We start from the raw sequence: 17937 nt of genomic DNA on the forward strand, positions 1-17937 counted from the left end.
TATTTGTTCTAGTTCAGTGAAAAATGCCATTCATATCTTGACAAGGATTTTATTGAATCTGCATTGCTTTGGGTCAGAGTTATCGTTCTCTTCAAATTTTTTTCTTCCTCATTCAGCTTTGAAATATTGGTATGTTTCTAGACATGTATTCATTTTTCCAGGTTTTTCAGTTTATTGGCATATAATTGTTTGTGGTGTTTCCTCAAAATCCTTTGTATTTCTGTGGTGTCAGTAGTCAATTCTTTTTTATTTCTAATTTTATTTACTTTGTCCCTCTTTTTTTTTTAATGAGTCTGACTAAAGGTTTATCAATTTTCTTTATTTTTTTAAAGAATGAACTCTTGGTTTCATTGATTATTTCTATTGTTTTATTTTGACTTTTTTATTTTTGCTGATCTTATTGCTTCTTTTCTTCTGCTCACTTTGGGCTTTGTTCTTCTTTCTGTAGTTCTTTGGTGTATATTTGAGATTTTTCTTTTTTTCTTGAAGTAGGCCCCTATTGTGATAAATTTTTCTTTCTTTTGCTGTGTCCCATGGATTTGGAGTTGTGTTTTCATTTTCGTTTGTCTCGAGGTATCTTTTTTTTTTTCCTCACCCGAGGACATTTTTCCATTTTTTGTACAGACAGAGTGGGAGGTAGAGAGAGGAAGGGAGAGAGAGAGAGAAACATCAACGCGAAGGGACACATCGAGTGGCTGCCACCCGCACGACCAACCAGGGCCGGGGACAAACTGCAACCGAAGTACGTGCCCTTAGCAGGAACCGAACCCGGGTCTCTCCGGACCACAGGCCGACGCTCTAACCGCTGAGCCAAACTGGCCAGGGCTCTCAAGGTATCTTTTGACTTCTCTCTTGATCTTATTATTTACCCATTCATTGTTTAGTAGCATTTTATTTGGCCTCCACATATTTGTGTGTTTTCAGCTTTGTTCTCAAAATTGATGTCTAATTCATACCATTGTGGTCAGAGAAGATGCTTAATAGGACTTCAATCTTCTTAAATTTATTGAGATTTGTTTTGTGGCCTGATGTGCTCTTACATGGAAAATGTTCTATGTGGATTTGAAAAGAATGTATATTATGCTGCTTTTGAGTGAAATGTCATAAAAATATATAATTTGTGCATTTGCTCTACTGTGTCAATAAGGCCACTGTTTCCTTGTTGGTTTTCTCTCTGGGTGATCTGTCCATTGATGTCAGTGGTGTGTTCAAGTTCCCTACTGTGACTTTCTATTACTGCCTATCTCTCCCTTTATGTCTCTCAATATTTGTTTTATATATTCAGATGTTTCTACACTGGGTGTGTACATGTTTATGGGAGTTTTATGCTATCCTCCTGTTGGATTGATCAAGGGATTCTTGACAAATTATTATTATTTGTAATTTATTTATTTTTCTTTATTGATTTTAGAGAGAGAGGAAGGTAGAGGGAGAAAGAAATAGAAACATCGATGAGAGAAAACATTGATTGGCTACCTCCTACATGCCCCTCACTGGGGATTTGTCCCACAACCTGGGTATATATCCTGACCAGGAATGGAACTGGTGATATCTTGGTGCATGGGTTGATGCTCAACCACTGAGCCATACCAGCCGGGCCTTGACAAATTGTCTCTTGTTACAACCCTTTTTAAGTCTATTTTGTCTCATACGTATTGCTATCCAGCTTTTTTTTCTTTTTTCCATTTCCACTTGCATAAAATATCTTTTTCTATTCTTTTACTTTCAGGCTGGGTGTTTCTTTTGCTCTGAAGTGGGTCTCTCATAGGCGGTATATGTATGGGTCTTGATTTTGTATCCATTCATCCACCTATATCTTTTGGTTGGAGCAATCAGTCCACTTGACATTTAAAGTAATTATTGATAGGTTTCTAGTTACAGCCATTTTATTTATTGTTTTTCTGACTGTTTTTGTAGTTCTTCTCTGTCCCTTTCTTTTTCTCTTGCTGCCTTCTCTTCTAAAGTATTGTGTTTGGATTCCTTTGTTTATTTCTTATATATTTCTTATAGATTTTTGGTCTGTGATTCATACATACCAAGCTATGTTTACAGCAGTCTATTTTAGGTTTCTGACACTTAAGTTCAAACACACTCTAAAATCACTACATTTTTTACTCATTCTGTCCTCATTTATGTTTTCTTTTCATTATTTTTTATTTCTTGTGTGTCTCTGTGTATCCCTTAATTTATTATTGTAATTACACATAATCTTTGTCCCTTTGCATTTTAACATTTGTACTAGCTTTATAGTTGGTCGAGCTACTGTTTTTACTATGTGTTTGCCTTTGTCAATGAGATTTTTTTTCTAAACTCAGTTTTATTATTCAGATTTATGATCTTTTCTTTTCTACTTAAAGAACCTCCCCCCCCCCCTTTTTTTAAATCCTCACCCAAGGACATGCTTAGGGAGAAGAATGGGGAGAGGAAGAGTGTGAGGGGGAGAGAGAGAAAAAGAGAGAGCTCATCTGCCTTATGCATATGCCCTGACCAGGAATTAAACTGGCAAACCTTTGTTACACAGGTCCATGCTCAACCAACTGAGCCATTCTGGCCAGGCAAAGAAACCTCTGTAATATTTCTTCTAATACTTGTTTAGTGATAATGAACTCCTTTAGCTTTTTCTTGTCTGGTTAACTCTTTATCTGTCCTTTGGTTATAAATGATAGCCCTGGTGGGTAGAGAAATCTTGGTTGTACGTTCTTGCTTTTCATCACTTTGAATATTTTATGCTAATTCCTTCTGGCCTGCAAAGATTCTGTTGAGAAATCAGCTAACAGTCTTATTTGAGCTCCCTTGTATGTCACTAACTGCTTTTCTCTTGCATTTTAATTATGATAATGATGTGTCTTGGTGTGGACCTCTTTGGTTTATCTTGTTTGGGACTCTCTCTACTTTCTGGACTTTCTTATCTATTTCCTTTGCCAGGATAGGGAAATTTCCCATAACTATTTTAAAAATAGGTTTCCAATTTCTTGTTCTCACTCTTCTTCTTCTGGTGCCCTATGATGCAGATGTTGGTATGCTTCAGGTTATGCCAGAGGTCCCTTAAACTATTCTTATTTTGTAAAATTCTTTTCTCTTTTTGCTGTTGCAGTTGGGTGTTTTCTGCTACTTTGTCTTCCAGATTGCTGGTTAGATCCTCTGCTTTACCTAATCTGCTGTTGATTCCCTATAGTATATTCTTCATTGCAGTTATTGTATTCTTCATTTCTGACTGGTTCCTTTCCCTTTTTGAAGTTCTCACTGTTCATCCACTTTTCCCCTAAGTTTATTTTTAAGCATCCTTATAAATTGTGATTTGAACTCTGTATCTGGTAGATATTTTTGTCTCTATTTTGTTTACTTCCTTTTCTAAAGTTTTTCTGGTTCTTTAATTTGGGATATGTTTTTTTGTCTCCTCATTTTTGCTTATCCCCTGTGTTTGTTTCTATGTATTAGATAGATTTCCTACATCTCCCAGTCTTAGCAGATTGCCTTATACTGTAGGTGTCCTGTGAGGCCCAGTAGCACAGTCTCCCTGTTTATCTGAGCTAGTTGCTCTAGGGGTGTCCCTTTTGTGGAGCTGTATGTGCCTTCCTGTTGTATTTGAGCCTCAGTTGTTGGCATGTCAGTGGGTGGAATTGTCCCTCGGGCTGACTGGCTGTGAGGACTTACCTTGACTAAAGCAGATGCTGATTTGCAGGGCTGACCCCATGTAATGGAGTCACTTTAGTAGGACCTACTGTTGTACAAATTCACCCTTTGGGAGGTTTGTCACTTGTGGAGTTGGTTGGGTGGTGCTCTGATGTGGTCTGAAGCCAGACACCAGGTGTTTTGGTTCCTGGATGGGGCTTCTGTGTAGGCCAAGGTCTGCTGCCACTTGTACCTAACTGGTATGTCCTAGTGGAAGCTATGGAGTGATCTTCAGTTGGTTTTAAATTGGGGGACTCCATGCTGCGAACCAAAGCTGGCTGACACTAGTGTCAGACCTTTTTGTGGTCACTACAGTGTGAGCTGAGGTCAGCCACCATTTGTGCCAGGCTTTGGCAACTTATTTAAGCTACATTCCAAGCCAATACTGGCTGCATCTTATGCCAGGCTTGGGGCCACCTGATGGGTTTTACATTATAAGTTGAGACCGGTCACCATTTGTACCAGACTTGGGGCTACCTAGAAAGAGATACAGGACACACTGAGGCCAGCCACTGCTTGTTTGGGTTTTGTGGCCCTTTGAGAGATTTTAGTGAAGTCCACGGTGCAAGCCAATAGGAGCTTTTGTGGAATGGCCCCTGGAAGAGGTTTGGCATATGGCATGAGTTGGGTGAGGCAGGGTCTCAGGGAATCCCCAGGGCAGGGAGAATGGTGTTAGCCAGTCAGTGGAGATCACATATTTGGTGCCCACATGCACCAAGCTGGCTGAGTGGGGAAAGTGCTCAACAGAGGAATAATGGTGCTTGCCAGTACTTCCATCCCTGGAGAGAGGTGCCCTAACCTAAGCCCCTCTAGCCCTTGCCCTGAAGCTAGTCTATTTATTGTCTCCCCATATGTGGGCACTTTTAAAGCTCCTGCCTCTATGCTGGAGCTCAGAATGAGTGAGTTTATAAGCGGGCAAGTCCATGCACAGGCCCCTCAACAGGACACATATGTCTCCAGCAGACCTTTGTCTCGGATGCAGTCCCACTGGTTTTCACAGCCAGATGTTCCCGAGGACTCCCTTCTTGGCACTGGTGGCCCCAGGCTGGGAAGTCCAGTATGGGGTCAGGACCTCTTGTTTATCAGAGAAGACTTCTGTAGTTGAGATATCCCTCCCAATTCCTTATCACCACACCATGGTTGTGGGACTGGCCCATTCCACATCTCTGCTCCTACCAGTCTTGTTGTAGCTTCTTCTTTATATCTTTATTTATAGGACTTCTGTTCATCGGGTCTTTGAGTGGAGCTCAGTGATGGTTGTTCTGTGATTTAGTTGTAATTGTGATGTAGTCATGTGAGGAGGCAAGCACAGCAGTTACCACTCTGCTGAACGTTGTAGGAGTTCTGTTCTATTCTAATTTGATAAGAAAAAAAAAAAAATCTCCAGTACTTAATAATCCAAATTGGCTATTACAATGACATTATCTTGGGGGCTAAGATATAAAATCAAAGTTGGGATATAAAGTACTGGATTTTTAATATTTTTGATGCTTCAAATTCAAGTAAAATTAAATCACACAAACCAACAAAGGGTGAAGGCTTACTTTTAAAAGAAAGAGGGCCAAAGTTCTTTGAAAAGGCCACTTTCCACTTGAGCCTCAACATACCAGGTTAGTGTTACATGCCAATGGAATAAAAAGGCCTTAAAACATGTCTACCATTGAATAGAGTTCAAAGATAAAGCTAGGATAGCACAAGATTTGGATTCTTGTTTAGATGCTATCTGCTCCCTTGGCAGTGACAGTGATTTTTGACCATATAATTGATTAGGCACAGAATGATTGCCGAACTGTTTATAACCCATGTTTCTCCAGCATTATCCATACCACAGAGACCCAGATTGAAAAATGCTCCTTTCTCTGGGCTTGATCCCTAAATCTTTGTTATAGCCCAGCTTCTTTTCATAGATGCCCATCTGTGGCTCTTTTCATTCATAAATGTGTTCATGGCCTTAGGAAAATATATTTATTTTCCACATGGGAAGATGGAGGGATCTCAGATTTATTAGACTCTAGGAAATGCAGCATTTTTATATTGGAGATCATGGAAATGAATAGTGGGACAGATACACAAACAATTAACCAACTCTCATCCATGGCAAGTTCATGAACAGTTTGCTGTGGGAACATAGGAAGGGAAAGTGTGCTCTCCTCTGGGAAGATGCAGAAAGGAAGACGGAATGGCTTCACAGAGAGGGTGACTTTTGAGTAAGATCTTCAAGGATAAGAAATTTATCCAATTAGAGATGTAAGGAAGGTGAATCTGAAACAGAAAAAGCAGCAATGTATGTCGTGCTAAGGGAACTATGAAGTGGACAATGAGATTAGAATATCAGGAGCAAGTCAAGTGAGGGAAAGATATAGCTGGTGATGAGCCTGGAGATTAAGGCTGGGGACAGAACCAGGGCATGGAATTTAGACTTTATCCTGTGGGCAGCAGAGGATCTTGAGAGATTTTTCATTTAGGATCAGCGTGGCCCAATCAAAGTCTGATTGACAGCACGCAGGAAGGGCTAGGGAGACCAAACCTAAATGGAGAGATATCACATAGGCCGAAGTAAAGGTTCAGGAGAGTAAAGAAGAAAACCAGAAAGACAGAGAGGTGAGATCACACGGAAGGTAACACAGAAGTGAAATGATGGATCCTGATGAATGCTGATGTCAGACACTCGGCGTCTGTCACAATGTGTGCCCTCGTTCTCTGAGCAAAAAGGAAGCTTCGGAGTGGCATGGCTGAGACTTAGCTGCCCATGTTCCCGGGTGAAAAGAGTTCAGGTGCCACAGACAAGAAAAAGAGCCAGGGCTCGCCCTTCAGGCTTGCATGCACTCAATAAATGTTAGATATTACAACACCCAAGTTACTCCCACACCTATACCTCCACTCACTTCTGTCATTACCAACTGGGAGATCCACTGGGAGAAAGAGGACAGGATACGAAGACCAGATTTCATTTCTGTGCTTCACGCAGTGTTTGTTTAATTAAAGAGAAAAGTGAATAGCATCCAGCCTGAAACAGAATATAATACTGAAGACCTGAGCAATACCATGTCTTGAACTTTTCTGGGAAGTACAGAGATGGGTAGGGAAATGCATACCGTAAATAACCGATTACCCACTACATCATAATAGAGTCAGGGCCATATTGCCCGGCAACACAGAAGGAGGGCCTTTGCCCCAAGATTGTGTAGAATGCTGGCCATTTCACCTGCCTTCACATGAGTCTTTGCCCAGGAATGGAATGAGATCGCCGTGGTAGGGTTCCTTCACGTCCTTCTGGCAAGGAATGACCTTGTCTGCAGGGAGCTGCCAGTAATCCAGTCTGCCATTCTCCATGCTCACTCACAAAGTAAAGACCAGGGATGTCAGACTGTGCCAGGGGTTGGAGTAGAGCTTGGCTTTCTGGAATCCAGCAATCTACCCACTCAAACAACTGTTCTGTATTGTTTTTTAACCCTAACATGCAACATTGTCAAAATCTTCCTGCCTAGGGTGTTCTTGCTGGCCAGAGTTGGCTGTATCAGCTCTAAGGTTATGTTCCCTTTCCTTGAAAGGTGAACATATTGACTGGTTTAGTTCTGCCCTCAAAACTCTGGTTTTGTCAAAAAGCTGGGTCTTTATGTCCATTCTCCCCACTTCATCTTCCTATGGTGCTGGTCCAAACCCTGCCTTTTTATTGCGGGAGCTTGAGGGTCACACCCTGCTAATTCCCTCATTGACTGGGCACTTTGTTTCTCCATCAGTGGTTCTCAAAATTTTCCTTGTACCAGAATCTCCTGGAGGGCTTGTGAAACTTTGATCACTGACACCCTCAGACTGTGGCTCAGTAGGTCTGGGCTGGGGCACACCGATGTGCATTTGTGACTCATCCTGGGAGATCCTAATGATATTGGTCAGAGAACTACACTTGGAGAACAGCTGCCCCAAGAACCTTTCTTATCTGTTTATCTGAAATAATTTTTCCTACCCTCTAGACTCTTCACGATACAAAATTGTTGTTATAAGACTCCAGATTGGGATCTCATTTCTGTCTTGCTATTACGTGGTACAGTCATTTCCTCTCTCTGGGCCTGGTTTCCCTTCCATTAAAGTGAGACAGTTGGAGTAAATGACTGCTAACATTTTTCAGCCCTAGGAGCTAATTAAAGAGGGCTAATGGACTAGTTTGTGTGTGTGTGTGTGTGTGTGTGTGTGTTATGGGGGTAACCTGAAGGCACGATTAATATTTTGTAAAACAATTGAATATTACAGTTCAATAAATTGGTATGTGAGGAGGTAGACTAGATGGGTCTAGAGTACCACTCCTAATTTTATACTTTATATCAGGGATCAGAAAACTTTTTTGTGAAGGGCCCGATAGGCTTTGCACACTGTAAAGTCTCTGTCTCAGATACATAACTCTGACACTGTAGTGTGAAAGCAGCTACAGACTGTGTAAATGAACGAGGGAAGCTATGTTCCAATAAAACTTTAGTCACAGAAGCAGGTGACTATCCAAATTTGGACTCTGGGTGCCAGTTTGCCAAAACCCTGGTTTATGTTATTATTTAATTTGCATAAATAATTTTACCTAAGTCCACCTTCTTGATTTAAAAGTTCTGAAAGGATGGCAGAAAGAAAAATAGTTAATATTATGCAATGTGGTTTAAATGTATCAATGTGTGCAATACAGTAATAAAATGTATGATTTATATAATAAAACCTGTAATTTTGTGAGACTTAGTAAGAATAAATTAGTTTTTTATTTGCTAGGAAAGTGTATATTCCTGGTTTTTAAAATTCAGAAGCAATTTAAGTATTACAATACTTATTAGTTGTTTATAGCTGAACTTTCATTATAAAACAGCATACGAACATTTTGTTCCTATGGTAGAAGAGTGAGAAAATACATGTTTGGCATTTAAGCGGGGATTGTTTTTGACCACTCCAGCTGCGAGAGAGGTCAAGCTCTGGGAATAACCCCAGGGATGGGTGGCAAGGACTCCTCACCATCAGTAGGCACCAGTTCTTTTGCCAAATTTAGATTCTAGTGTGGTTGTGCTCGGTGAGCTGAGGTTCCGTAATGGCATTCTCATTGAATTAATGAAGCCACCTGTGACATTTCCATTATTAAAAATGATTTTCTTGACAGTTACCCTGTAATTCAAAGCCAAAGTGAACATAACCATTGTTCTGAACATGTTGGAGACTAAGAGGGGCCTTTTTGGCATTTTCATTTAATTGATGAGATGTAAAATTGCTTTATTTTACACTAACCTGGAGGCTAGTCACTTATTCTTATTCATGCTTTTAATACGCACACGGGGAGAAACCTGACATTTTGATTGGGTCTCATTGCCTGATATACAGTAGCCACTTCTAAAAGAATCTGTTTCTGTGTTCCATGCTGCTCATGGACATAGCCACGTGGGGTCCTGAGCCTGGTTCTTCGACACTTGGGGGGAGGAATATTGTTCCCTCTGTAGCAGAGCTGACCAAATAGTGTCATGTCATAGCTAATATTACTTTTCTTAGCTTCTGTTGGTTAAAGTAAACATTTAGGGAGTTGTTTTAGCAATGGGTACATGGGCAAAATATATTAGTGAGTTAAAAGTAATGGTATGTAAGCTGTAAGCCACAGGCCTATTGGAAAATTCCTAGCATCTGGACACTTCTTTGTTCAGACTAGCCGACTTCTGATTCAGCTCATTGCTTAACTAGAGTCTCTTGCTCTCTTTCCACAAACACATGCACACATACCTGAATATGTGTGTGTATATATACATATATGAATATATGAATAGGTATGTACTTATGTGTGTGTATATATAAATATATTTTACATAAAATTTGCTGGGGCTCAGAGACCAAGAAAGGGCTGTGAACTCCTGCATTACACTGTGAGTTTATTAAGGGAACGTGCATATGAAGTTTATCCTGTTTGCTAACAAGATACCCTGTTTGGTGCACTGTGGCGGTAGGTGCTAAGAGGTTATACAGGACAGGGCAGGGTGGAGAGGGGTACTGGTGTGTGACCCACCCCAGATAAGGGGAAAAATCACCTTGCGTGCTTGCCCAGGGCAAAGCAAAACACTTGCAGGACCCAGCACACTGTGGGCACGGGGGCAGGTCGGTGAGGCAGTCTCTGAGGGGGTGCAGGGGAGGTAGCCTGGATTCTGCCCTGATCTAGGTGGCCGACCGGCAGTGCTAGGCAGCCGTCACAGGGTGGAAGGGCCTCTCCTCCACGTAGTATACATCTTTCATCCCGTGATATTTTAGGACGTTATGATTTCTTGTCATTAATTTTATTTTAATTACATGAGTAACATTGATTAATAATATTACATAAATTACAGGTGTACAACTTTATAACACTCCGTCAGTATACTCTCTTGTGTGTGCACCATCTGAGGTCTGGTCTTCTCCTGTCACCATGTATTTCACTCCCTTTACCCTCTTTGTCCTTCCCCTCCCCCCTTCTCCTCTGATAAGCAACATTTGGTGTCTATGAAGCTTGTTAAGTTTGTTTGTTTCTTCTTTTGTTGCTTTTAAATGTTTTTATTGATTTCAGAAAGGGAGAGAGGAAGGGAGAGGGAGAGAGAAACATTGATCGGCCACCTCCTGCAGCTACCGCTCTCACTAGAGCCATGGAGGCACCAGGTGGCCACCGCCCCGTCCTCGTCCCCATCTGTTCCTACGCACCCGCCTTTCGGTGCCCCGATGCGTAGGTCTTTCGGTGTGTTTGTGTTTCAAGCAGAGAGGCTCTTTTGTGAAGTTACCATTATCCAAATGGCAAATTCAAGGGGAGAAAAGATGGCGTCTCTCATGCTGCTGTGATGCTGAGGTCACCCCTTATTTCTTGTCATTTTTTATATGATAGATCCAGTGCACACGATTTGAGAGAGAGCCTTTTTCAACCTGTTATTATATATGTAGCTAGCACATCTCCTTTTCCAGACCTCCAAAGAGAACGTAAAGTATTCAAAGATTTCCACTTTAGTTGACAGTAAGCTTGTATCAGTAAGTCTTGTCTTTTTCAACATTGTTATTGATGAAGTAGATGAAGACCCTGAGGAAAGTTCATCAAGTTTGCAAATGTCGCTATGCTGTGAAGGAGGACAAAATATGGTGGATGACAGAAGCAGCATTTAGAAAGCACTGTGACAGGCAGAGATGAAATGGATCTAATAAGGTGAAATACAGTAAGGATAAACATCAAGTTTTACACGTTCTTCCCCCAAACAAACTGCACAAGATGGGATAGTGTTTAATGAGGTCTAGTCTTTATTAAGCTCAATATGAGTCAACACTATGGCATAACCAATGTAAGTTAGAAAGTAAATTTTGAAACTAAGCTGCACTGAAGGAAGAACAGTGCTTAAAGCAAGAGGCCCACAAGTCCCAGCTCACTCTGTGTTGTCAGACCATTACTGCAGAAGCGTATTTAGTTCTCTATTTGAGCTACTTTTTCTTGAGAAATGGAGATGTAAATTTCTACTCTACATAGATATCAGGATTAAGTGTGATAATGCATAGAAAAGACATCACAATGTATGGCACAAAATAAGTGTTGAGATTATGTAAATTGTTATTATGGTAGATCATCATTATTATTCTTGGAAATACTCAAAACTGTTGAGAAAGGCACCAACTCTAACAGGATTCAAAACTATGGGGACTGGTGAAAACACTGGAGATGTCTGATCCAGAGATGAGATGATTCAGTGGATATATAAGTGCTTTCTGCTAAGAACAGAAGAGTTGCAATGTGACAGATGGGTTTGGGACCAAGTTCTGTGATTACCAAGGCTGTGGACAAGGATCAATGATCAGAGGCAACAAGAAGTTCAGTTCTATCATTTACACATGGACAGAGATGTATACTTTGAATGACTTCCATAACTGTGGCTTCCTCGAGACAAGAGAGGTTCAACACAGGCTTCATGCCTCTTGAATGTGGTTGCTCTACAGAGGATTAAAGCAGAGGTCAAGAAGTACCCCTAGCCCTGAGAGTCTGGTTTTGTAAATACCCAGCAGAGCAGTTATAATCATGTATGGTGACCACCAGTCACATCTTACGTTTTCAGTTTCTTCATTGTCTGAGGTGAAAAGTTACTATGAACAACAGACATAAATCAGATACGCTGCAAAATATTCAGTCTTAATATTTGAGTGCTGTTGACCTTCAGTTCTTTATAAGCACTTTTATAAATTCAGAGCCATTACTGCAGAAATTTTACTGTGCTTATCATTTGGGGAACTGTGTCAAGGTGGAAAACAGCACCTCATTATAGCCCCTTGTAATAAACAATCTGAAGATTTTCTTGAAGAAGAAAATTGTTACGAAACCTGGCGGTGCTGCCTCTGTGACACTGAATAAGACATTTAGCCTCTCTGGGCCCCAGTTAATTCTTCTGTAAAAGGGGATGGTCGGACTTCCTCCAGAGTTGAGGCAGAGATACAATTAGATGAATGTGTTTGAATGTGTCAGCTGGTGTCATTATGAACTGGGGAAAGTACAGTATCACTACTTTTTACTCATTGAGTTTTTGATCATATATGCGTTTTTATCTTAGAAATATACTTAGTCATACTGAGTCATACTTGGAAACCTGACTTCTAGGGAACATTTAGGACAAAAAAAGAGTTTCAAAGAATATATTGATTGCTTTTTTAAACTTAGTCTCCATTTCCACTTGGGCTGCTTTGCAGGCAAGGTCAGGGTATGTCCGGGAGAGCGCACACGTGCCCCTGTTCTGAAAAGTCAGCAGGTGAGCAGGCGCATACTCTGGCTTGAAGAAATATTGCCCGTGTGCTCTCTGAAGTACGCGGCTCGATTTTCATAGCGCGGCTCTCTTATTGCCTCCCGAATGATGAAACCTCCTTAACCACATTTCTGAACAGGACGGGAAGATCTTCTGCCGACGGACAGCCTGTGACTGCCAGAATCCAAGCGCCGACCTTTTCTGTTGCCCAGAGTGTGACACCAGGGTCACAAGTCAGTGCCTGGATCAACACGGACACAAGCTCTACCGAAGTGGGGACAACTGGACGCACAGCTGCCAGCGGTGCCGGTGTCTGGTACGTGAGCCCTTCATCTGGGCGGGGTACACACTCGGTTGCCTGTGGCTCGAGGGCCCTGCTGTCTGTCATCCTGCGCAGCGAGTTGTGGGTTCTGTTGCTAACTCAGGAGCACGTGCTCTGCCTGAAGACGCCCAGATCAGATTCTGCCATTTAAAACACCAAAAGGGCAAGACCAAAAGAACATATTTATGGGACATATTGGATCCAAGTTACGTTAGCTTACAACTGCTACTTTGTAGCAAATCCATATCAAGAAAATCCCTCTATGAGAGAACGTTTCAAACCCTGACCAGGACTTGTAGTTCTTACAGAGCCCCCAAATCTTTCATTTCTTGGGACATGACCATGAAAGGGTTCAGTATGGGAGAGAACATAACCAACTAGAAATGTTAGGGACTGAGTCATAAAACCTAGAATCCAATCCTGGTTCTCCCATGTGCTAGCTCGGTGTGATTAACTTGGGCAAGTCTTAGCATTCCACTGACCAGTTCTTTCAAATTTCACTACACATAAATGGGTGAGCAGTACCTACCTGTAGAGCTCTTATAAATATTAGAGATATATGTGAAGGGCAGTTAGAATAATTGGCACATAGAAGGTAGTTACTGCACAATGGTTCCTATTGTGAATATTTCCTAGATTGAAAATAAATGTGTTTTTTAGATGCTAAACCTTCATATAGAAAAAATATATATTATTTTGGATTTTAATATAGAGATAATGATGGTACAATCAGATTTGAGAGAATCTAGAGAAAAAGCTTAATTTCTGGACCTGGTTCTTTCTGTTTTAAGTTTATGGACCACAAACAAAGATTTCTAAGGATACGTCATCAGAGTAAATAATGGTGTTTCATCTGTGAGGAGTCGTACGTAACTGTTGGAGCTAAGTCATAATCAAGTCAGTGGAAACTGTTAGTTGCATTCCATAGTTAAATTAATGATTTAATGATTTAGTCTACGGATAGTGTATGGAAACAAATATTCAGAGAAACTATGCTTAAGATTTCTATTGGTTTTTCTAAAATCTCCTGGTGAATGTGCAGATAATCTTAATAGAATACATTCATCTTAATCATTCCTAATACTGAAGAGCATAACTCAGATAAATTCAAACTGTAGCCATTTTTTCATACTTCTCTCCAGGGACAAACCCAAACAACTCTAGAATTAGCTTCCAAATCAGTATGGAATATTTCATTTTCTTTTCAAGAAGCGAGTTCTCAGGCATTCCAAAGAATTGGTATTCATTTTAGACATGAAATTTTTATAGAATTTCAAAAATGTGTCCTCTTCCATCCCAGCCCCCAAATTTACTATCTCATGGGAAAATTGAACAAATAACTTCTGAAGAATAATGTGGATCATATTTAAGAAATATTCACTGAGAGTTTGCCTGTGCCAGACTCTAGATGGATGATATAATAATGAGCATGATAAACATGGTGCATCGTGAAAGCTGATGAAAGCACATAGCTCTGTGAAGCTGACCGAATAATTAGACGTGAGTTTGCATAAATTATGAGTGTCATGATAACAGAAGAAGCAGCTACATAGAGAAACAGTTCTAATATGAACACTCAGCAGAACCCCAGTGGCCAGATGCTGAGACGTGTGGTCTCGCCACTTGAACTGTGATATGGGAAGTCCACTAGCTACGCAGCACATTCAAAACCATTGCGAAACAGTTCTTCTGAATTTGGCCAACCTTAACTTTAAATTTGCTACTAGCAACTCGGTGTATGACGTTGTTGAAATATTACAGTGCTTCAGGTTTCCCTTTGACCTTAAAAGAAATGAATGTCTCTTTCTACACTAGCCAATACCTTACCATCTGTTCATTTATTTGTTCATTTGAATAGCATTTATTGAGCCCAAACTGTGCTAAGCATCAGAGAAACAAACCTGAACACTCAAAACTTAATGTGGAATTGTAGTGATAATTATGCAGACTATCACTATCAAAAACAAGTGTAGGCTGCGGTTGACGCAGATATGGGACCTAACTCCGGGGCTGCAGTACAGAGGGTTATCCAAAGTAGCCCGGATGAGGTGAGGCACATTGTACCCATAATGGTGCTAAAGTAGGAACATTCATTGAGGACAATGATGGGAATTATTGTGCCTCGTTCCCTCTCTGGGACTTTAGCAGCAGACTTGCGCATGAAAACACTGATGAGGCATTTGGGTTTTCTCTCCACAGGAAGGAGAGGTAGATTGCTGGCCACTCACTTGCCCCAATTTGAGCTGTGAGTACTCAGCCACCTTGGAAGGGGAGTGTTGTCCCCGCTGTGTCAGCGACCCCTGCCTGGCTGATAACATCACCTACGACATCAGGAAAACTTGCCTGGACAGCTATGGCGTTTCGAGGCTCAGCGGCTCAGTGTGGACGATGGCTGGATCTCCCTGCACGACCTGCAAATGCAAGGTAATTGGATGTCCCGAGGATAACCGTGCCTTGAACAATGGCCAGAGAACACTTGGGGGAGGTTGCCTCCTGAGGTTTCCGAAGGCCCAGGTGCCAAGGGCCATGGTGGACACACGGGCAGCATTTACCTCCCATACGAGGTAATATATCTGAGTGGATCATAGCTGCACTGCGTATAAAGGCGAATTCCAAAGGAACACGGAATGGAATAGTCCTCTCTTGCCTTTAAATGACAGGATTTTAACAATTGACACTAGCCCAGTAAGGGCTGATTTCAGCTATGTTGACCTATATATTAAAAAGAATGAAAGGAACGAAAAAGACTTTTCATCTTGGAAAATAGTACAAGCTCTTTCATGAAACTGTCACGGTTAAGAAAAAAGTGTTTCATGAAGTTGTTTGCTTTGTTTAATTATCACGGTGCTTAATGCAGGGACCTGACACTCTGCTTCAGGGTTGGTGACTGTTTCTCTCTCCTTTGGAGTCGTTCCCACGAGGCATCCTCGTATGTCTGTAAAATTAGACACGGATCCCTCCCTCCCTGCAAAGCTCGTGAAGAGCCTCGCCTGTAGCCGACATGAGGCAAGGGTGAGGCAGGGTCACATCTCTGCCGAATCATTGGTTTAAGATCCCCATGCTTAAGCCCTTGAAAAATACTGGTCTATTTGGTTTTATCAAATCCTACCTCAGCTTCAGGCATCAGTGGTAGGTTCCCAACTTGCCTTTTTATATGCATTTTTTTTCTCTTTTCTGCAAAGTATCGTCTTCAGATGCAGCCCCGTTAGAAAAGGAAACTATCAAACTTCAAATAGCAAAAGAGCCATGGTTCCATGCGTGCCTGCAGCCCAGCAGACAAAGTGACACGCGATGTGTTATTTCTAATACAAGGGCTTGATTTTAATGAGTTTCTGATCATTTATACATCTAAATATGTACTGTTCCTTGCATAGTCACCATGAGAGACTATATTTGCTCCTAATATGCCCAGCTTTCTGCAACCCGTTTTAGAGTGTCCTTCAGGTTCTTGTGGTCCTCTTGGTTCGCTTTATTCTTGGCAAATTACCTTTCCGGAAATTGTTTTTGCAAAGACTCTCATTTGGAATAAGTCCAGTGAATAAGTTGTGTGAACAACTTGGAAATAAGAGGAAAAGTTCCAAACATGGTTTGAGCTCAGGGCTAAGAAATTGTGCTGCCAGCAGCCCCAGCAGGAGGGACCCTGCCTGCCTGCCCTTTCTATAGTAATTTTCCTAGAGTATCTGTGGAGGTTGTCTCTACATGTAGATGGTTGTTTTGAATATCGATACACACTGTTAACTTATTTGTATCCCACGTCTCAGTTGGCTAATGCTTGTGTCTCGATCTCGATGCACAGAATGGAAGTGTCTGCTGCTCGGTGGATTTGGAGTGTCTTCATAACAACTGAAGTATTTTCAATGGACTCATCATCTTGGGAGAAATATGGACAAAATGACCATCCAACATGATGAAGAACAGGAGTTGGTGTTTTTTGTTTTGTTTTGTTTTTTACCACAATTACCAAAGTCTCCATCGAAGGAAGGTGTTTGGGGGTTGCCTTTCGGACCTGCCACTTTGCTCATTCTTGCTAACTAGTCTAGGTGACCTACAGTGCAGTGCATTTGAGTCTATGGTTGTTAAAAGAAGTTTCCCCGTGTTGTAAATCACATTTCCCTAATCAGATCATTTGCAAACACATTTAAATGATCCCATGGTAAATGTTGATGTATTTTTTTGTTGGTTTATTTTGTGTACTAACATAATAGAGACTCTGCTCCACTTATTTATTTTTTCTTAATTTTTGGATCAAATTCTACAAATAAAGTTGCCTGTTGTGATTTTGTCCCAGCCACTGCATACTTAGTATTGAGATCCCTGTGAACTGTATTGATAAACATATATGTATGTAGAGTCTAATTGCCTCATACTAATATTTCCAACTGTTGAACACACTTAAATGCCCAGTCATTCAGCTAAAACAAGCTGAAAGCAATTATGATAGAGGAGAAAGACCACAAACATAATTAAATGATTGTTTTTAAAAGAACTTTCTATTCCGTCTACCAGACAAAGTGAAACAAAATCTTAAGCCACAATTCAGAACCAGCAATGCTCCCACCTTTCCTGGTATTGAAAGAGAAAGTATCTTTGCATCAGCTCTACATAATATTTGATCACTTACAAGGGACTTTCACACCTATTAAAACAAGTTATCATCATAGCTCAGGTGAATGGTACTATTCCTACATTACAGAAAAGTAAATTAATATGTCCTAGTCAACCAATTTGTTCAGCTCTAGTTGATTATTAGCACCTTGGGACTGGTAACTCGGTCACCTAAGGCCTGCCCAGTGCTGTTTTTCACTACATCACACAACCTCTTCAGGATAGAAAACGGTGCTTTTAAGAAAAGCTGTTTAGGAGGCTGATCAGAACTATGGCAGAGTGAGAAGACTCTATTGTTTCTCCCCTTAAATTTACAAGTCAGACAATATAACTCAACAGAGGACCCCCCGCTCAACACACAGACCCCGGGAGATGCATGCGTTAGGACGTGGGAAGGCGGGGGTGCGGGAGCAGGGGGGGCAGGCGGACGAGGGGAAGGACCGAGAAGGTGGCTGCAGAAGCCGTTGAGCACCCACCGCGGCTCCAGCCAGGCAGGAGAGGAGCCGGCTGCGGCCCTCGCACCACAGCCTGGGATGCAAGGGGGGGAGGCCGTCTCCACCTTGGAAAAGGCGTCCCCTTCCCACATCGCCGTCATGC

The 17937-nt window shown here is 41.4% G+C and overlaps 1 protein-coding gene across 3 annotated transcripts in view; it reads left to right on the forward strand.

Annotated features, from left to right (window-relative positions):
• The window catches only part of NELL1 (neural EGFL like 1), a 765989-nt gene extending 749045 nt beyond the window's left edge, over positions 1-16944 (forward strand). For all 3 annotated transcript variants that reach the window (XM_036258486.1, XM_036258484.1, XM_036258485.1), the window contains 3 exons: positions 12553-12729; positions 14935-15159; positions 16532-16944. In XM_036258486.1, coding sequence (XP_036114379.1) covers positions 12553-12729; positions 14935-15159; positions 16532-16582 — 453 coding nt within the window. In that variant the 3' untranslated portion in view covers positions 16583-16944. The remainder of the gene's footprint in view (positions 1-12552; positions 12730-14934; positions 15160-16531) is intronic.
• The last annotated feature ends 993 nt before the right edge of the window (positions 16945-17937 follow it).

The sequence above is a fragment of the Molossus molossus genome, unplaced genomic scaffold (genome assembly GCF_014108415.1).
Source record: "Molossus molossus isolate mMolMol1 unplaced genomic scaffold, mMolMol1.p scaffold_m16_p_13, whole genome shotgun sequence".
In the NCBI taxonomy this organism is placed as follows: domain Eukaryota; kingdom Metazoa; phylum Chordata; class Mammalia; order Chiroptera; family Molossidae; genus Molossus; species Molossus molossus.